This window comes from Lithobates pipiens, unplaced genomic scaffold (genome assembly GCF_037356315.1).
Source record: "Lithobates pipiens isolate NorthernLeopardFrog02 unplaced genomic scaffold, aLitPip1_a1.2 Scaffold_8, whole genome shotgun sequence".
NCBI classification, from domain to species: Eukaryota; Metazoa; Chordata; class Amphibia; order Anura; family Ranidae; genus Lithobates; species Lithobates pipiens.
In genome coordinates this window covers 648744323-648766378 of record NW_027507903.1, presented here as the reverse complement: position 1 = coordinate 648766378, position 22056 = coordinate 648744323, and the positions used below count along the sequence as shown (strand labels likewise).

Sequence of the window (22056 nt, the reverse complement as noted above, 5' to 3'; positions counted from 1 at the left end):
GTGCTCTGTCTCTCTCAGTGCTCTGTCTCTCTCAGTGCTTGTGTCAGTGCTCCGTCTCTCTCAGTGCTGGTGTCAGTGCTCCGTCTCTCTCAGTGCTGGTGTCAGTGCTCCGTCTCTCTCAGTGCTGGTGTCAGTGCTCCGTCTCTCTCAGTGCTGGTGTCAGTGCTCCGTCTCTCTCAGTGCTGGTGTCAGTGCTCCGTCTCTCTCAGTGCTGGTGTCAGTGCTCTGTCTCTCTCAGTGCTCCGTCTCTCTCAGTGCTGGTGTCAGTGCTCTGTCTCTCTCAGTGCTTGTGTCAGTGCTCCGTCTCTCTCAGTGCTGGTGTCAGTGCTCCGTCTCTCTCAGTGCTGGTGTCAGTGCTCCGTCTCTCTCAGTGCTGGTGTCAGTGCTCCGTCTCTCTCAGTGCTGGTGTCAGTGCTCTGTCTCTCTCAGTGCTCCGTCTCTCTCAGTGCTGGTGTCAGTGCTCTGTCTCTCTCAGTGCTGGTGTCAGTGCTCCGTCTCTCTCAGTGCTGGTGTCAGTGCTCCGTCTCTCTCAGTGCTGGTGTCAGTGCTCCGTCTCTCTCAGTGCTGGTGTCAGTGCTCTGTCTCTCTCAGTGCTCCGTCTCTCTCAGTGCTGGTGTCAGTGCTCCGTCTCTCTCAGTGCTGGTGTCAGTGCTCTGTCTCTCTCAGTGCTCCGTCTCTCTCAGTGCTGGTGTCAGTGCTCCGTCTCTCTCAGTGCTGGTGTCAGTGCTCTGTCTCTCTCAGTGCTGGTGTCAGTGCTCCGTCTCTCTCAGTGCTGGTGTCAGTGCTCCGTCTCTCTCAGTGCTGGGGTCAGTGCTCCGTCTCTCTCAGTGCTGGTGTCAGTGCTCCGTCTCTCTCAGTGCTGGTGTCAGTGCTCCGTCTCTCTCAGTGCTGGTGTCAGTGCTCTGTCTCTCTCAGTGCTCCGTCTCTCTCAGTGCTGGTGTCAGTGCTCCATCTCTCTCAGTGCTGGTGTCAGTGCTCTGTCTCTCTCAGTGCTCCGTCTCTCTCAGTGCTGGTGTCAGTGCTCTGTCTCTCTCAGTGCTCCGTCTCTCTCAGTGCTGGTGTCAGTGCTCTGTCTCTCTCAGTGCTGGTGTCAGTGCTCTGTCTCTCTCAGTGCTCTGTCTCTCTCAGTGCTGGTGTCAGTGCTCTGTCTCTCTCAGTGCTCTGTCTCTTTCAGTGCTGGTGTCAGTGCTCTGTCTCTCTCAGTGCTGGTGTCAGTGCTCTGTCTCAGTGCTCTGTCTCTTTCATCATCCCTGTTGGGCAGCAATAGGTCCCCTCGGACTCCTCATAGTGGAAGAGCTCCTGGTGGGAGATAGCCACAGAGAAGCCGATCATGAGCAGTGCCAGCGCAGAATGAAGAGCGCCTTGCCCACTTGGCTGAGGATCACACTGGACTGAGCTGGGACCTCCCGACCACCGCAGTGGAGCCCTGGATGGCTGGGGATGAGGGTGGGGTGGACTCAGGTCAGGAGAACACGGGTTGTCAATCACAGGCAGGCACATTGGGACACTGGAAGAGGACTGAGCAGACCTGACTGTAAACCCCAGTCACATGTATCCCCCCAAGTCACATTCGCACCTCTCGTTGCATGCTCCCCCCGTCGCATATACCCCCCCGTCACATTCACACACCCCCAATCACATATTCTCCCCCCCCCTCTAGTGATATGCACACACCTCCCCCCGTCACATGCACATACCTCCCCCCGTCACATGCACACACCTCCCCCCGTCACATACACACACCCCCAGTCACATGTTCACCCCCTAGTGACATGCACACACCCCCCAGTCAAATGCACACACCTCCCCCAGTCACATACACACACCCCCATCACATGTGCCCCCAGTCTCATGTTCACCCCCCAGTCACATGCTCACACCCCCCAGTCACCTGCATGTACCCTCCAATCACATGTTCACCCCCCTAGTGACATGCACACACCCCCCATTCACATGCACACACCTCCCCAGTCACATGCATGTACCCTCCAATCACATATTCACCCCCCTAGTGACATGCACACACACCCCATTCACATGTACCTCACACATAGATGCTCTGTCCCCTCACAGCTCAGTCAGCACATCCTCAGCTCACTGAGCTCAGTAGTCAGTCGGCTGCACACAGACAGGCTACAGTGAGAGAACTGGAATTGGCTCCGCCTCCACCACAGAAGCCCCGCCCTGGAAGGAGGGGGGACTCGCTATCCTGTTGAGGTGCTAGCTGTACCCAGCCTTTGCACAAGATATCGGCTCAAGGGACGGACATCATTTGCTGGCGGGGCTGTGAGGGGCGGGGCAGTTGCTAGTCTCTGTCGGCTGTTCCAATGGAGACTGGGCAGTCATCTCATGGGGCGTGGTGTAACAGAGCAGAAAGGAGGAGGAGGACTGTTTGTAAACTGAAGGAGGCAGGCACAAAGCTCCCCTGCTGACTGTACTAGGATTGATGCAGGAGGATAGTAGAGGCAGCTCTTTAGGCAAACTAGGCGGTGACGAGGCTCCTGAGAGGGCGAGGCCCTTAAGAGGGCGAGGCCTTAGGCCATCGCCTAATTTGCCTAATTAGAGAGCCGCCTCTGATTGCCATACTCGGGAAGAGTAGCAGAATGTATTTTGGAGTGTAATTTGTTGTATGCATATGCTGTTTGTGAGAAATAACCTGATAACGTGACAATTTTGTATACAAAAAAAAAAAATCTTCATTTTGCAAAGAATTGTGGGAAAAAATTACAACTTAAAAAAACTTTCTAAGAAGGGGTAATTTGGGGGGTATTTTTACTTTGCTGACTTGTTAGTGTCTCAAGAAATGAGATTCACCTGATGTACTGAAGGCCTGATCAGATATGATCAATTTTCAGTGATTGCTACCATGCTACCGTGCACGAGCGGCGCGCTCTGTGATCGGCGAGTCCATGAGACTCGCCTGATCACCGATCCGTGCAAGGGGTCGATCCCGACCCCTTATCACGTGATCAGCTGTCAGCCAATGACAGCTGATCAGGTGATATAACGGAGACGGTAATCGGCTAGTATTCCTCCTCGCGCTGACAGCTGATCACCGGCGGCCGACATCAGTCCCGATCACGGCCAGCAATGCAAGCGCCCACCTGCCCCCTGCCAGTGCCCACCTGCCCCCTGCAGTGCCACCCTAATAAAAAGTAAGTGCCCCCGTCAGTGCCACCCAGCAGTGCCCATAGTGCCACCCAGCAGTGCCCACAGTGCCACCCAGCAGTGCCCACAGTGCCACCCAGCAGTGCCACCCACAGTGCCACCCAGCAGTGCCACCCACAGTGCCACCCACAGTGCCCACAATCTGCCTCAAAGGTGCTGCACCCCAGTGCCGCCCATCAGTGCCCAGCAGTGCCGCCCATCAGTGCCCAGCAGTGCCGCCCATCAGTGCCCAGCAGTGCCGCCCATCAGTGCCCAGCAGTGCCACCTATCAGAGCCACCTATCAGTGCCCATCAGTCCCATCTATCAGTGGTACCTATCAGTGCCCATCCGTGCCACCCATCCGTGCCACCCATCCGTGCCATATTATCTGTGCCCATCAGTGCCGCCTTATCTGTGCCCATCGGTGCCACCTTATCTGTGCCTATTAGTGCCGCCTTAACTATGCCTATCAGTGCCCACCAGTGCAGCCCATCAGTGCCCACCAATGCAGCCCATCAGTGCCCACCAATGCAGCCCATCAGTGCCCACCAATGCAGCCTATCAGTGCCGCCTAATCAGCGCACTTCAATGAAGGAGAAAAATGACCCGTTTGCAAAATTTTAGAACAAACTATTAAAACATGATTTTTTTTTTTTGCATCTTTTTTTGTTTGTTTAGCAAAAAATAAAACTCCGAGCTGTAACTAAATACCACCAAAAGAAAGCTCTATTTGTGGGAAAAAAATGATAAAAATTTCATTTGGGTACAGTGTTGTATGCCCGCGCAATTGTCATTCAAAGTGCATCAGCGCTGAAAGCTGAAAATTGGTCTGGGACTGAGGGGGGTTTAAGTGCCCAGTAAGCAAGTGGTTAAATACCACCAAAAGAAAGCTCTATTTGTGTGAAAAAAAAGATACAAGTTTCATATGGGTACAGTGTTGCATGACTGAGTAATTATCATTCAAACTGTGAGAGCGCTGAAAGCTGAAAATTGGTCTGGGCAGGAGGGGGGGTGTAAGTGCCCTGTATTGAGGTGGTTAATATTGGTAGGGTCCAAGGAAGACTTTTTAAGAATCGGGTGACTAGTAAATGTTTAAGAGAGTTGGGAAAAATGCCAGAAAAGAGGGAGAGGTTGAAGCAGTGGCGCCCCGTCTATAGGGGGTGCCATCCAGGCTATCACAAAACATTTTTTTTTTTTAAACTGGTCCTTTAAAAAAACAAAAAACAAAAAAATGTCCATAAGTGCACTGTGTTCAGACACCGGACACAGTGCACTATGGGAAGCGCCATGTCTATGCAATCACGGGATTGCATTTGCGGGCTTTTATCCCACCTTGCGGCACTTTCTGAAGCACCGAGTAGCTTCCGCCCGACACTCGTAGTATCTATTACTACGGCCGGGCAGTTTGACTGACATCTCAGTTAGACATCACTTCCTGTTTTCTCTCTCCCATTGCGCCCGGGAGAGAGAAAAACTGAAGTATGAGGAGCAGACTCCTCCATCACCACTGCCAGTGGAAGGAGACACCACAGGAGAGCACAACACAGCAAGGTAAGTACCACTGTGCTCCCACAGAGAAGGGGGGGGGGGGGTCGATGTGACACAGGCAGGCTGCATTTGGTTGGATACAGACAAGGCTGCATTTGGTGGGATACAGACAAGGCTGCATTTGGTGGGATACAGACAAGGCTGCATTTGGTGGGATACAGACAAGGCTGCATTTGGTGGGATACAGACAAGGCTGCATTTGGTGGGATACAGGCAAGGCTGCATTTGGTGTGACACAGGCAAGGCTGCATTTGGTGGGACACAGGCAAGGCTGCATTTGGTGGACATAGTCAGGCTGCATTTTATGGGACACAGGCAAGGCTGCATTTTGTGGGACACAGTGTCAGGAAAGGTTCCCTCCGCTGGTAATATTGATCATTTGGCATGCAGTACTGAGATCCACCAGCAGGTGTCTTCTGGCAGTTTTGAGCTGTCAGAAGAGCTTTACCCTGCTGGAATTATGTCATCTTTGGGCCGCAGTACTGGCGTCCACCAGCGGAGGGATCCTGGTAGTGTGGAGCAGGTATTACCTTCTGCAATCAGGAGTCACATGAATGATAGCAGCCACAGTATAAATACCCGGCAAGTGCACACACATCTTACCCTGGTATTGTCCTTGTGCCCTGACCTGCAGCCTGTTTACCTGTTACCTGTTAGCCTGAGCCTAAGCCTGATTCTGAACCTTGATTCCTGCATCCTGCATCCTGCCTCCTGAACCTGTTGTACCTGATCCTGTCTATTCCTGCATCCCTGGAACCTTGTCCTGCAACCTGATCCCTTTCTCCTTGTCGTCGTCCCCCATCTGCTGACCTCCTGTTTATGACCCTGGCCTGGCCTGACTAGGATTCTGGTACTCCCTTTTGCTACATATGCTGGTTTGTTTGTAATCACTGTTTGGTTGTTTGGTTTGTTCACTCAGATTGTATTGGTGGTGTGCTCACATTTTATATGCACTTACTTTAATAAATTTACTTTCACCTATTTATGTCTGGTTCATGCTGTCGCAAGTCGCACAGTTTTGGTCACATCTGGTTTATGACACACAGGCTGTATTTGGTGGGACACAGGCTGCATTTGCCATGACACAGGCTGCATTTGATGTGATACAGGCTGCATGTAAGGAGGGACTCCGCTGGGGACACCTGATGGCATCTGGTGGCAGGCGCCGTGGCTAGTGACACGCTCAGGGCTCCCACTGATTCTGCATTATGGTGAGTTGAATGATTTCATTTTATATTACAATGTAATAGTATAAATAATGTGCTTCAATCATCCTGACACCACAACAACCATGGTGCCGGGATGATTGAAGTGCTTGGTGAAGTGTTTGTAATATCTTTATCTGCTGATTGTTAAAATTTCTAGAATACACATCTTTCTATAGTGTAGAATCTGGGCCTGCTGTCCCTCCATCCCTCTCTCCCTCTCCCTCCATCCCTCATTCACCTCAGACACCAACCACACCACCTTCGTGCCACGCCCAGTATTTTTTTGAAACCACGCCCATTTTCACCAAGTGGGAGGGGTCAAAAAGGAAGGGCGGGGTCTGGCGCCTCCCCATCCTAAAACTTCACCAGCCGCCACTGGATTGAAGAAGTGGGTTAGAGAGTGTAGGATAGAGCCAGAGGGTGACCACAGTATTTGAGAAGGAACAGGGTCCAGGGGGCAGGTGGTTAGGGCCTAGATTCTGAAGTCATCTGTGTGCTGTGGCGGTTTGTTTCTATCATACAGGCAGTGACACTTCGCTTATTTACTAACTTTTAAAAATAACAAATGCAAAAATTACCAAAAAAGTTCTGTGCTGTATAAAGCTTTGTTAATTAAGTAGATTTTTTTTTTTATTGAGGTCTATATATTGGACCTAAAAAGGGACAACCAAGGAGGAAAGCAAAACAGAGGGAAGGATTCCAAAATATGTTGCGAGGTAGACTACTAATTGTTACTAAACCGGATAAACTTCCTCTTTTTTGTGGTAATTTTAAAAAGAATTTCATGAGCTCCTCTTCACATACTTAGAACAGACGATCAGTGCAGTCCCAGAAGACAGAGAGTGAAGAGCACGGGGAATCCCGTTCATCCTCACCTTACAATGAGGAAAAGTGAAGATCTGGAGATAGAGCAGGGTAAGATTGAAATGTATAGTTTTGAAGTGCTGAGTGAGATGGGAAATGGGTCGGTGTGTTTAGTAGGTTAGTAACATTCAGTTGATAAGTACCAGAATGGCTCACTCCCTCACTTAGCTGTATCTAAAAACATATTTTTTTAGATTTTGATGAGGGAATTAGGGATGAAATTCACATTTGTCTAATGGTGAAATGTAGCAAATTTCCAGGATTTATTTGGTGAAATTTTAGGTGAATTTGCAGTGGGGTGGCTTTTGGCTCCCACCGATAATACCCGGTGTAGTCTTCAACCCAGCCCAGCAGACTACTAACAGCCAATAATGTTTTGTGGGGCTGAGGAAGATGATACCCTCCCTCCCATGTGTCACAGCCTCACCTGTCTTTCCTGGGTGCCCAGGACCTCCATGGCAGATGTCTGGATGGTGAGCAGTGGGAGTTGAGCGAACATCCATTCACTGATCTCCCCCAAGAAGAATGAACCCAGAAGATCTCAGCTCTATTTGTTTCCAGGCACATATTCAGTGTATTGGAACCTGCTCCATGTGAAGGACAGTGAAAGCTGACAAACTGCATAGGGAGAAATTAGGGTCATTTAGGAAACTGTGCTTTATTTATGACTGCTAGTTCCTTAAGTGGTTGTAAACCCTTCCATACAACCAGTGAAATGACTGGCCTCAGGTGATACACAGAGATTAGAGATGGGCTGTAAACCCCCCTATTCAGTTCAAAGCAGAACTCTAGAAACAGCGAACCCATTGAAGTCTAATGCCCCGTACACACGAGAGGGATTAAGTCTGACAGACCTCCAAAGGAGTTCCGACGGAGTTCTGGCGGACTTTTCGACCGAACGGACTTGACCACACACCATCACACCAAACTCCGATGGAGTCGAACGTGATGACGTACAACTGGATTCGACGTAGGAAGTTCATAGACAGTAGCCAATAGCTGCCCTAGCGTCAGTTTTAGTCCGTCGGAGTAGCACACACACGAGCGAATTTTTCGAAGGGGACCGGGTCCGGCGGAGTTCCGTCGGGAAAATTTGAAGCATGCTTCATTTCTAAAGTCCGTCAGACTTTAGCGAAGCTAAAGTCCGTTGCAGCCCACACACGATCGAATAGTCTGACGGACTCAGTCCGTCGGACTTTGGATGTCAAAAAGTCCGCTCGTGTGTACGGGGCTTATGGGAGCCAAACAGAAAAAAATCAAAAGTCCCCATTTTGAAGGCTTATATGCAAGTAATTGGCCATAAAAGGGGTATGGGGGTTTGGGTACTGACCTGGGGGACATGTACCAATGCAAACTTTAAAAAAAAAAAAAAACTATAATTTTTTTCAGAAGTAATGATTTTAACCACTTCAGCTCCGGACCAATAAACACCTTAAGGACCAGAGGTCTTTTTCCAATTTCGCACTGCGCTGCTTTAACTGGTAATTGCGCGGTCATGCAATATTGCACCCAAACGAAATTTGCGTCCTTTTCTTCCCACAAATAGAGCTTTCTTTTGATGGTATTTGATTGCCTCTGCGATTTTTTTTTTTTTGCGATATAAATGGAAAAAGAGCGAAAATTTTGAAAAAAAAAATATTTTCTTCTTTTTGTTATAAGAAAAATCGAATAAACTAAATTTTAGTCATACATTGAGGGCAAAATTTATTCAGCCACATGTCTTTAGTAAAAAAAATGTCAATAAGCGTATATTTTTTGGTTTGCGCAAAAGTTATAGCGTCTACAAACTAGAGTACATTTTCTGGAATTTACACAGCTTTTAATTTATGACTGCCTATCTCATTTCTTGAGGTGCTAAAATGGCAGGGCAGTACAAACCCCCCCCCAAATGACCCCATTTTGGAAAGTAGACACCCCAAGGAAATTGCTGATGGGTATGTTGAGCCCATTGAATGTTTATTTTTTTTGTCCTAAGGGATTGAATAATGACAAAAAAAATATTTACAAAAAGTTGTCACTAAATGATATATTGCTCACACATGCCATGGTTATATGTGGAATTGCACCCCAAAATATATTCCGCTACTTTTCCCGAGTATGGGGATACCACATGTGTGGGACTTTTTGGGAGTCTAGTCGTGCACGGCACCCCGAAAACCAATCACCACCTTCAGGATTTCTAAGGGTGCACATTTTTGATTTAACTCCTCACTACCTATCACAGTTTCAAAGGCCATAAAATGCCAAAATAGCACAAAACCCCCCAAAATGACCCCATTTTGGAAAGAAGACACCCCAAGCTATTTACTGAGAGGCATGTTGAGTCCATGGAATATTTTATATTTTTCCACAAGTTGTGGGAATATTACAAACTTTTTTTTTTTGCACAATGTTGTCACTAAATGATATATTGCTCACACATGCTATGGGCATATGTGAAATGACACCCCAAAATACATTCTGCTGCTTCTCCTGAGTACGGGGATACCACATGTGTGGGACTTTTTGGGAGCCTAGCCGCGTACGGGACCCCCAAATCCAAGCACCGCCTTCAGGATTTCTAAGGGCATACATTTTTTATTTTACTCCTCACTACCTATCACTACCTATCACAGTTTTGAAGGCCATAAAATGCCAAGATGGCACAAAACCCCCCCAAATGACCCCATTTTGGAAATTAGACACACCCCAAGCTATTTGCTGAGGGCCATGTTGAGACCATTGAATATTTTTTTTTTGTCCCAAGGGATTGAATAATGACAAAAAATAAAAATAATTTTTTTTTTTTTACAAAAAGTTGTCACTAAATGATATATTGCTCACACATGCCATGGTTATATGTGGAATTGCACCCCAAAATATATTCCGCTACTTCTCCCGAGTATGGGGATACCACATGTGTGGGACTTTTTGGGAGTCTAGTCGCGCACGGCACCCCGAAAACCAATCACCACCTTCAGGATTTCTAAGGGTGCAAATTTTTGATTTAACTCCTCACTACCTATCACAGTTTCGAAGGCCATAAAATGCCAAAATAGCACAAAACCCCCCAAAATGACCCCATTTTGGAAAGTAGACACCCCTAGCTATTTACTGAGAGGCATGTTGAGTCCATGGAATATTTTATATTTTGCCAAAAGTTGCGGGAATATTAAAAACTTTTTTTTTTGCACAAAGTTGTCACTAAATGATATATTGCTCACACATGCTATGGGCAGAAGTCAAATTACACCCCAAAATAAATTCTGCTGCTTCTCCCGAGTACGGGGATACCACATGTGGGGGACTTTTTGGGAGCCTAGCCATGTACGGGACCCCGAAAACCAAGCACTGCCTTCCGGATTTAAATATAAAATGCTACCAAAAAAACTGTTAGCGATCGCAGGGATCAGGCCTGACTCTGCGATCGCTGCAGTTATGTGTTTAGTGTTTTGTAAGTGACAGTGATCGATCGATACTGCACTTGGGTGGGCTGGTCAGAGGGGCAAAACGCAGGTGCTAGCAGGTATCTGGGCTGATCCCGCTAACAATGCGTTTTTTTGGAACCCTGAACCGCTGGGGACGCTAGTATAGATCTGATCAGATCAGATATTGATCTGTTCAGATTCTATACCACTACGGGAGGTGTATGCTTTGCGCGTGGGTGTTAGCGGTACTGGCACTAACCTAGCGCTGCCTGGGGCGACGCAGACCCTGACCCTAAAACCTAATTGATATCACCCGCCGGGTGATCAGGGGGTTAAACCTTTATTGGGTAATAAATGGTGGGTGCCCTGATGCTATAAAAAGCAAACTAACCAGAGTCACCTGTAACACTTATACGGTGATCAGTGGTGAAAGGGTTAACTAGGGGCAATCAGGGGGTTCACATTTTTATTAGGTAGTATATGGGGGTCCCTGGCGCTATATAAAAACCTGACAGGGAACCTAAATAACTAACTGGCTAACCAGCGTCACCAGTGACACTTATACTGTGATCGCTGGTGAAAGGGTTAACTAGGGGCAATCAGGGGGTTAAAACCATTATTGGGTAGTATATCGGGGTACCTAGCGCTATAAAAACCTGGCGGTGAACCTAAAAAAATAACTAGCTACCTAGCGACAGTAGCGACACTGATGCAGCGATCAGAAAAATGATCGCTTAGTGACACTGGCAAAAGGGGGTGAAAGGGTTAACTAGGGGCAATCAGGATGTTAAAACCATTATTGGGTAGTATATCGGGGTACCTAGCGCTATAAAAACCTGGCGGTGAACCTAAAAAAATAACTAGCTACCTAGCGACAGTAGCGACACTGATGCAGCGATCAGAAAAATGATCGCTTAGTGACACTGGCAAAAGGGGGTGAAAGGGTTAACTAGGGGCAATCAGGATGTTAAAACCATTATTGGGTAGTATATCGGGGTACCTAGCGCTATAAAAACCTGGCGGTGAACCTAAAAAAAATAACTAGCTACCTAGTGACAGTAGCGACACTGATGCAGCGATCAGAAAAATGATCGCTTAGTGACACTGGCAAAAGGGGGTGAAAGGGTTAACTAGGGGCAATCAGGATGTTAAAACCATTATTGGGTAGTATATCGGGGTACCTAGCGCTATAAAAACCTGGCGGTGAACCTAAAAAAATAACTAGCTACCTAGCGACAGTAGCGACACTGATGCAGCGATCAGAAAAATGATCGCTTAGTGACACTGGCAAAAGGGGGTGAAAGGGTTAACTAGGGGCAATCAGGATGTTAAAACCATTATTGGGTAGTATATCGGGGTACCTAGCGCTATAAAAACCTGGCGGTGAACCTAAAAAAATAACTAGCTACCTAGCGACAGTAGCGACACTGATGCAGCGATCAGAAAAATGATCGCTTAGTGACAGTGGCAAAAGGGGGTGAAAGGGTTAACTAGGGGCAATCAGGATGTTAAAACCATTATTGGGTAGTATATCGGGGTACCTAGCGATATAGAAACCTGGCGGTGAACCTAAAAAAATAACTAGCTACCTAGCGACAGTAGCGACACTGATGCAGCGATCAGAAAAATGATCGCTTAGTGACAGTGGCATAAGGGGGTGAAAGGGTTAACTAGGGGCAATCAGGATGTTAAAACCATTATTGGGTAGTATATCGGCGTACCTAGCGATATAAAAACCTGGCGGTGAACCTAAAAAAATATCTAGCTACCTAGCGACACTAGCGACACTGATGCAGCGATCAGAAAAATTATCGCTTAGTGACACTGGCAAAAGGGGGTGAAAGGGTTAACTCTAGGGGCAATCAGGGGGTTAAATCTTTATTGGGGGGTGATAGGGGGCTACCCTGGACCTAACACTAACTGCCCTGACAGTTTTTACTTTTACAACTGACACTGAATGCATTGATCAGTAAAGAAATGATCAATGCAATCAGTGACACTGTGACTGGGGGGGGGGGGGCGGGGGGCGATCGGGGGGGGTTTGTGTACCTATGTGTACCTATGTGTCAGTGTAGTGTTTTGGTGCACTTACTTAGTTACTTTTAGTCTTCTCCTCGTAGTCCGGTCAAAAAGACCGCCCCGAGGAGAATGACATCACTTCCTCCTTCCTGTGTAAACAATACACAGTGGGAGGAAGTTCGTCATTGGCCAGGAGCGATCCAGAGGGGGTGGCCAGAAACCAACGGCCATCCCCTCATCACGGATCGCTCCCGGAGGGAAATGGACCACCGTATTCAGCGGGAGGGGGTCCGATCGGACCCCCCACCCGCTGGAAGGCAGGCACGTACATCTACGTGCTTGTGCCTGCCTGTGCCATTCTGATGACGTAGAATGGCAATACGGCGGTCCTTAAGTGGTTAATGATGCCTAAAGTGCTACAATAAAAATGAAAAAATCCTTTAAATATCGTAATGGGTGGTCCCCTTATGCCCCGTACACACACGGTCAGAATTTCTGACGTGAAAAGTCCGATCGGATTATGTTGTCGGAAAATCAGATCGTGTGTAGTCTCTAACGGACTTTTTCCGTCTGAATTTTGGCCGGAAAAAATTTGAGATCAGGACCTAAAATTTTCCGACAACAAAATCTGATCGGAGTTTTTCCGATCATGTTTATAGAATTCCGAAGCACAAAGGGCCACGCATGCTCAGAATAAATTTGGAGACGAAAGCTATTGGCTACTGGCCTCTTCGTAGTCCCGTTGTACGTCACTGCGTGCGACCGTGTGAATGCAAGACAAGTTTCGGCCAAAATACGTCGGAAAAAATCTGACGGATTTTGTTATTGGAATGTCCGACCGTGTGTACAGGGCATAAGTCTACCTGTAAAGTGGTGCATCAGTAGGATGTATAGAACATGCCGCAAAAGGTACATTTCTAAAGGCTATTGCACTTCCCTTTTCTAGTCCCATCATACGTGTTGTACGTCACTGTGTTCTGGACGGTCGTAATTTGGTGTGACCGTGTGTGTGCAAGACAGCTTGAAATTCCTCGGAATTCTGTTGTAAAAACCTTTTATTTTTATGTTTATTCCAACAGCAAAACTGGTCGTGTGTACAGGGCATAATACATTTTTTTCTACAATCATTTTGTAAGGCTATTAACTCTTCCATCAGGCAAATTTTTTCTACCTCTCTAAACCATTCCTTTATTAACTTTTTTTTTTTTTTTTGTTTCCATTGTCTTGGTATTAAAACTTTTGCTGAATTTAATAAGTATGGTACAACTTTTGCTCTGTATCTCTTTCTCAACTCCCCGTAGCATGGAACAGACACTGCCAGGGGTCCTGTGCGATCTCCACCCCACTAATCAATATTACTCTCCAGTAAGGTTGGATTTCACAGCGCTGCCACCAGATATGTGCATGAGTACCCTCCATCCCACGCTCTCTCCAAAATAACGATGATATCCCCAAGTCTGTTTTATGAAGCTTTGTTGGAACATAATACCATTTTGTTAGTAATTTATAGTTTATTTCTTTTATTCTGGTATCTATTGATTTGGAGTGTACATAATCTATGATTTTATGTTTCATTTGCTCTGGTATAGTCTGATCTAATTCCAAACTCTCTAGAAAGCGTAATGGTCCTATGCCCGGGGAAGAGACCAACATCCCATATACATTTGATATTCCACTTCCCCTTATCCCACCTTGATCTAAAAAACTTTCCCATGGGGTTAGCTCCATAATAGAGCGAAGGGGTTTTGGGAGAGTATCAACAAAATGTTGGAGTTGCCTGTATCTCCACATATCCCAAGGTGAGTCTCCATATCTCTCTCGTAATTCACTTATTGAACAGAAAGTTTTTAATTTCAGACTATCTGTCCACCTCAGGTATAGTTTATTCTCTCTCCCTGGTGGGAAATAGCTTGTGGCTGATAGGGGCATTAATGAACTGTATCGTCTAGATTTAAAAAAGCTATCCCGAGCTCTTAAAGTTTCTTTTGTTATTTGGGCCATTTCATCAGGGAGGTCCCTATACTGCCTTGGTATCCACAGTATTTGATTTAATTGTCTTCCACATACATTTTCTTCCATTTTTTTCTGGGAGGTACCATGGGTCCAATTAATCGTCCTCTGTAGCACTGCTGCCTCATGGTACCTCTCAAAATCCGAGAGGTATAATCCCCCTTGGACTGAGGCTTTATCAAAGACCCAAGAGAGATACAGGCCTTCCTATGTTTTACATATAATTTTTCCAACCAACATCCCGAAGGTCTTAAAATAGGCCCTCAGGATGTTTATCAGCAGAGCCTGGAATACATATAATGCTTTTGGCAGTGTCATCATCTTGATCACATTTATCCTACTAAACCATGTCAATTGATTTATTGGGTATTTATTGGTTAGCCCCTGAGATCTTGCTTAATTTTATTTAATAGAGGTAAATAATTATCCTGATACAGATCTACTTCTGAAGTAGACAAAAAAATAAAAAGGTACTTTAGGCTTCTATACTTCGAGACAAAGGGATATTGAAATTTATGAAGTCTTCTTTCTACCATAGGGATAGAAAAATTTAATATCTCCGTCTTATCTTTATTAATCTTTAAATTAGAGATTTCTAAATAATTTTTTGAATTCTGACATTGTAATTGGGAGGGACTTGCCTAGATTGGACACATACAACATAACATCATCTGCGAACGCAGAAATCTTATGTTCCTGCCCATCAAACTCCATCCCCTTAATCTACTGGTTTGCTCGAATGGTCGCCAGAAAGGGCTCCAGGGAAAGGACAAAAAGCAGTGGACATAATGGGCATCCCTGACGTGTAACATTGTACAATACAAAGGAACCGGGAAGGTCCCATTTACTGGTACCCGTGCTGTTGGACTGGAGTGCAGTGCCTCTATCAATCTATACATTCTAGAGACTCCCAATCAAGTCGATCGAAAGCCTTTTCGGCATCTACTGATAAAAGTAACAATGGTTTCTTTCCCCTTTTTGGCTTCATGCATCAGAAGTAATGTTCTTATTACATTGTCTCTCTCCTCCCTATCAGAGACAAAACCCCCCCTGGTCCTTTTCTATCCATTTTGGCATAAGAGGCTTCCATCTTTCCAGCAGTATCTTTGCATAAAACTTCATTTATCAAAGATATAGATATCTGCCTATAACTAGCACATACTGTTGGATCCTTTCCTTCTTTGGCTATGAGGGTTATGTGGGCACTTAGTGCTTCTGTGCGTCCCCTATCGAGTTCATATATGACATAAAATGTGGGGAGAGGGTTCCTTAAATTTTTTTACAATATGGTGAGGTGATCCCATTTGGACCTGGGCTTTTTCCTACTCTAATGCTTTGAATTACTTATTCTATTTCATTTTTTGAGATCTCCATATCCAATTTATTAAGTCCTTCTTTTAAGAGTTATAGGAACTTTGCCTTATTTCTTAATCTTTTTATCATCTTTATTAATGATAAATTATTAAATTAACCTTTTATGAACTGTAATGAATTTAAATTGATTATGAATTTATTAAAAACTTTGTTCAGATGGCAGATAGAGAGATACAAAGTAGCGTTGTGTATAAACATTGCACAGACAGAAGATATAGAGATACAAGGGGCAGTGACATCATGCTCTCCACCTTGTCCAATCAGAGGATGTTTTTGCATTCATTCAGAGAATGCAAAGCATTCTTTGAATGGGGGTCATGCCTAGTGGCCAACCTCCTGTGTTCAGAATTCATCAGACAGGTTGCTCAGCACAGGATCCACTCCCCTAAACCTTTCATCTCCTGGAGGCTAAACAAGTCTTTGCTCAAAGATGAACTAACTCTAGCATCTGCCCTACAAATAATTTCTCAGTTTTTACTGGACCATGCCCAAGACTAAATAGTAGCTCCAATAAAATGAGAAGCCCTAAAATGTGTCACCCGGGGGACTTGGATAGCAGAGGGGGCTCAGTTGAAAATGGGCAGAATGGCAGAAAAGGCCACACTCCTCACCGACATTCATAACCTAGAGCTTCACCATAAACCTACTAATGACACCAGAGTTTTTCAGGCCCTCCAACAGAAGTGGTCACAACTGCATAAACTAATAGACCAAACATGCCTTTGTCATAAAAACTGTTCTTATAGCCATGAACTAATGGGACTCGAAAGTTCAAAATCAAAAGTGCTAATTTTAAAGGCTAATATGCAAGTAGTTGTCCTAAAAAGGGTTTGGCGACCCGGCTCCTGCCCCAGGTGACATGTATCAATGCAAAAAAAGTTTTAAAAATTGACATTTTTTCGGGAACACTAATTTTAATGACGCTTAAAGTGAAAAAAATAAGTGAAATATTCCTTTAAGTATCATGCCTGGGGGTGTCTATAGTATGCCTGTGAAGTGCCACGTGCTTCCCGTGTTTAGAACAGTCCCTGCACAAAATTACATTTCTAACAGAAAAAGAGTAATTTAACCACTTAGCCACTGGGCACTTAAACACCCTTAATAACCAGACCAATTTTCAGCTTTTGGTGCTCTCACATTTTGAATGACAATTACTCAGTCATGCAACACTTTACCCATATGAAATGTGTGTCCTTTTTTTCACACAAATAGAGCTTTCTTTTGGTGGTATTTAATCGCAGCTGGGTTTTTTATTTTTTGTGCTATAAAAGAAAAAAAAGAAAATTCTGTAAAAAAAATGAATTGTTCTTCGTTTCTGTTATAAAATTTAGCAGATTAGTAATTTTTCTTCATAAATTTTGGCCAAAATGTACACTACTACATATCTTTGGTAAAAATAAGTACAAATTGGTGGATATTATTTGGTCTTTGTGAAAGTTATAGAGTCCACAAGCTATGGTGCCAATATCTGAAAATTGATCACACCTGAAGGACTGACGGCCTATCTCATTTCTTGACACCCTCCCATGCCAGAAAAGTACAAATACCCCCCAAATGACCCCTTTTTGGAAAGAAGACATTCCAAGGTATTTAGTAAGAGGCATGATGGGTTTTTTGAAGTTGTCATTTTTTCCTAAAAAGCACAAAAAATAGAGCGCACACCAGCCCTAGTGCATTAACGTTTATTTAACTCAGTAAAAGATTAAAAAAAGCCAGGTATATCACTCACAAACATCCGTTGAGTAGTTGCATTGACATTTACAGCCTCCACTGTTGCCTCCTTCCCCGATTTTAGGCTCCCTGCAGTAGCTAATAATGCGGATGGTCATTTTTTCCTACAATTCTTTGCAAAATCAAGATTTTTTTTCTTTTTTTTTTTCACAAAATTGTCATATTATCAGGTTATTTCTCACACACAGCATATGCATACCACAAATTACACCCCAAAACACATTCTGCTATTACTCCCGAGTATGACGATACCACATGTGTGAGATTTTTACACAGTGTGGCCACATACAGAGGCCCAACATGCAGGGAGCACCATCAGCCGTTCTGGAGCACCCAGGACAATTCTGACATTTCTCTCCTACATGTAAAAATCATAATTTATTTGCTAGAAAATTACATAGAACCCCAAAACATTATATATTTTCGAACGCGTTTTTTTGGGAAAAAAATGGTTTTGTGCTTAAAAAAAACAAAAAAACAGTAAAGTTAACCCAATGTTTTTGCATAATGTGAAATATGAAGTTACGCTGAGTAAATAGATACCTAGCATGTCACTCTTCAAAATTGCACACGCTCGTGGAATGGCGCCAAACGTCGCTACTTAAAAATCCCCATAGGTGACACTTTAAATTTTTTTACTGGTTACATGTTTTGAGTTACAGAGGAGGTCTAGGGCCAAAATTATTGTTCTCACTCTAAAGCCGCGTACACACGTGGCGGACTGTCTGGCCAACTTAGTCCGTCAGACAATCCGACGGACAGTCCGTCATACTTTCGAATGAACGGACTTGCCCACACACGGCACTTTTTGAGCGGACTAATACGGCAGACTAAGTCCGCCATACTATCCGCCCTACTTTTGAAATGAACGGACTCGCCCACACACGCGGAGGAAAGTCCGCTCATTTCGAGCGCGTCTCCAGGTAGGCGGGGCCAGCGAAGGAGACGTCGCTGACCCCGCCGCCTGGTATGGACTTAAAGGGGAACCCCAACGCCGAAAAAAATCGGCGTGGGGGTCCCCCCCAAGTCCACAACAGACCCTTGTCCGAGCACGCTACCCGGCCGGCCAGGAAAGGGGGCGAGCGAGCCCCCCCCTCCTGAGCCATACCAGGCCGCGTGCCCTCAACATGGGGGGGGTGCCTTGGGGAAGGGGGGCCGCCCGGCATAAGAACCGAAGAGGGGGACAAGACCCCCGAAGTCGGGAGAAGAGGCCGGCGGCGAGGAAGAAAGCCGGACTCCTCCGCTAGCAAAAGAGCTACAAGAAGATAGCGGAGGAGTCCGGCGAGAAGACCCCCGAAGACGGAAGACCCCCGGAGCTGTGCAATAAAATATTTTAACCCTGTGTTGTGTTTTTTTTGGTACTTTTATTTTACAGGTGAATGGGTAGGGGTACATTGTACCCCATAGTCATTCACATAGGGTGGGGGGCCGGTATCCGGGGGCCCCCTTATTAAAGCGGGCTCCCGGATTCCGATAAGCCCCCCGCCCGCAGACCCCGACAACCAACGGCCAAGGTTGTCGGGAAGAGGCCCTTGTCCTCATCAACATGGGGACAAGGTGCTTTGGGGTGGGGGGGCCGCGCGGCCCCCCCTTCCCCAAGGCACCCCCCCATGTTGAGGGCACGCAGCCTGGTACGGCTCAGGAGGGGGGGCGCTCGCTCACCTCCCTTTCCTGGCCGGCTGGGTAGCGTGCTCGGACAAGGGTCTGTTGTGGACTTGGGGGGGACCCCCACGCCGATTTTTTTCGGCGTTGGGGCTCCCCTTTAAGTCCATACCAGGCGGCGGGGCCAGCGACGTCTCCGTCGTGGGCCCCACCTACCTGGATACCCGCTCGAAATGAGCGGACTTTTCTCCGGGCGGGAAAAGTCCGCTCATTTCAAAAGTACGGCGGACCGGCATACACACGGGCGGATTGTCCGCCGAAATGCGAGTCCAGCGGACAGTATTTCCAACATTCCGAAATACTTAGTCCGCCAGACTGCACGCTGAAAAAGTCCGCTGAAGCCCACACACGAGCGGACTGTCTGCTGAAATGTGTTTCGGCGGACTAAGTAGGCCAGGCAGTCCGCCCGTGTGTACGCGGCTTAACGTTCGCTGCGATACCTCACATGTGTGGTTTGAACACCATTTTCATATATGGGCGGGACTTGCGTATGTGTTCGCTTCTGCATTATTATTTATTTTAGTTTGACATTTTTTTTCCCAAAAATAATTTTTTTTATCACTTTTATTCCTATTACAAGGAATGTAAACATCCCTTGTAATAGGAATATGGCATGAAAAGTCCTTTTTACAGTGAGATATGGGGTCAATAAGACCCCACATCTCACCTCTAGGCTGGGAAGCCTGAAATAAAAAAAAAAGGCAGATTATTGGCAGAGTATTGGCAGGGTATTGGCATTGCAGAGTATTGGCAGGGTATTTCAGGGTAATGGGTATTGCAGAGTATTGACAGGGTATTGGGTATTGCAAGTTATTGCAGGGTATTGGGTATTGCAGGTTATTGCAGGGTATTGGGTATTGCAGGTTATTGCAGGTTATTGGGTATTGCAGGGTATTGGCAGGGTATTGGCAGAGTATTGGCAGGGTATTTCAGGGTAATCGGTATTGGCAGAGTATTGACAGGGTATTTCAGGGTAATGGGTATTGGCAGAGTATTGACAGGGTATTGGGTATTGGCAGGGTATTGGCAGAGTATTGGCAGAGTAATGGGTATTGGCAGAGTATTGGCAGGGTATTTCAGGGTAATGGGTATTGGCAGAGTATTGGCAGGGTATTTCAGGGTAATGGGTATTGGCAGAGTATTGGCAGGGTATTTCAGGGTAATGGGTATTGGCAGAGTATTGGCAGGGTATTTCAGGTTAATGGGTATTGCAGAGTATTGGCAGGGTATTGGCAGTGTATTGGGTATTGCAGGGTATTGGCAGTGTATTGGGTATTGCAGGTTATTGCAGAGTATTGCAGGGTATTGGCAGTGTATTGGGTATTGCAGGTTATTGCAGAATATTGCAGGGTATTGGCAGTGTATTGGGTATTGCAGAGTATTGCAGGGTATTGGCTGGGTATTGGCAGGGTATTGCTGGGTATTGGCAGGGTATTGCTGGGTATTGGGTATTGCAGAGTATTGGCAGGGTATTGCAGAGTATTGGCATGGTATGGGGTATTGCAGAGCATTGCAGGGTATTGCAGAGTATCGGCAGGGAATTGAGGGGTTCATTTTTTGGTGAGCAGCGCCGTGGGCACTGCAGATCCAGCCCACAGTGCTGCTAACACTGATCTCTTCCCCCTCCGCTGTACCGATCGGTACAGAGAGGGGAGGGAGTAACCGGCATCATAACATGACACCGATTTGTTTACAAATAATCTCTCCGTCATTTGATGGAGCGATCACGTGGTAAACGGCCGCGATGATTGGCCGTTTACCGTGATCCCTGATGCGCCGGGTCCCGTGGACCCGCCGGTCACGGATGCTCTCGAGTGCGCGCCCAATTCTGGGAGGACGTCATATGACGGACTCTCAGAGTTAAACAACCGCCCTGTAGCCATCATTCGGCTATGGGCCAGTTGTTAAGTGGTTAAAACTGCTTGCGGTTTTAATGTACCATCTAGCTCCGGCAATACGGATGAAAATCATTGAGAAAAATGGCATGGGTAGCCCCCCTGCCCATTACCAGCCCTTTTGGGTCTTGTACGGATATTAAGGAGAACCCCGTACCCAAATAAAAAAAAGGAAAGGTGTTGGGCCCCCAGGCCCTATATACTCAGAACAGCAGTATACAGGCGGTGCAAACAAGACAGGGACTGTGTAGATTTGTTGTGTTAAATAGAATCTGTTTGTAATTTTCAACTGGTACATTTTTAAAGTGTAGCTCCAGTCAAAAAATCAATTTTAAGCTTTTTGGAAAACATAGGGAAGGGTTATCACTTCTGTATAATTTTTTTTGCCGTCCGTCTATTTTCATCTTACTTCCTGTTGTCTCCTTCCGTTTGCAAGTAGGAGACGTTTGTAAGTTGGATGTTTTGAAAGTAGGGGCCTGGCCTATATGCTCTGCAGAAATTTGGGCCTAAAGTGTTGGTGATGCCACAACACTGTAAGCCCTCAAAGTTACTCTTGGTGGGTGCTGGAACGCCCTGCTGTGAACTATTATATTAAGAATTGTAATAACATGCCATTGTTGAACAGTGGTAGAAAAATTGGCCCATTGGTGGTTGAGGTGGTGGTGGTGCTGGTGCCACAACACTAAGTCTTCACAGTTACTCTCAGTGGGTGCTGTAACGGGCCCTGCTGTGAAATATTATATCAAGAACTGTAATTACATGCCATTGTTGAACAGTGGTAGAAAAATTGGGCCTTTGGTGGTGGTAGTGGTGCAGGTGCCATAACACTGTAAGTCTTCACAGTTACTCTTGGTGGGAGCTGGAATGGGCCCTGCTGTGATATATTATATCAAGAATTGTAATTACATGCACCTGTTGAACAGGGGCAGAAAAATTAGGCCTTGGGCACTGGTGCCAAAACACTGCAACACCTCACAGAAACTCTAGTTGGAGAGCAGGAATGAGCCCTGCGGCAAAATATTGCATCAAAAATTGTAATTACACGCCCTGTTAAACAGGGGCTGAAAAATTGGGCCTTAGGCACTGGTGCTGGTGCCACGACACTGCAACCCCTCACAGATACTCTAGTTGAAGTGCAGGAATGAGCCCTGCTGCAAAGCATTGCATCAAAAATTTTAATTACATGCCCC

The 22056-nt window shown here is 46.1% G+C and overlaps 1 protein-coding gene across 1 annotated transcript in view; it reads left to right on the top strand.

Annotated features, from left to right (window-relative positions):
- The first annotated feature begins 6713 nt into the window (after positions 1-6713).
- LOC143964187 (C-type lectin domain family 4 member E-like) overlaps positions 6714-22056 on the top strand; it is a 161343-nt gene continuing 146000 nt past the window's right edge. Inside the window, exon 1 of the mRNA XM_077473884.1 lies at positions 6714-6819. Within this exon, the coding sequence (XP_077330010.1) occupies positions 6786-6819 (34 nt within the window). The 5' untranslated portion in view covers positions 6714-6785. The remainder of the gene's footprint in view (positions 6820-22056) is intronic.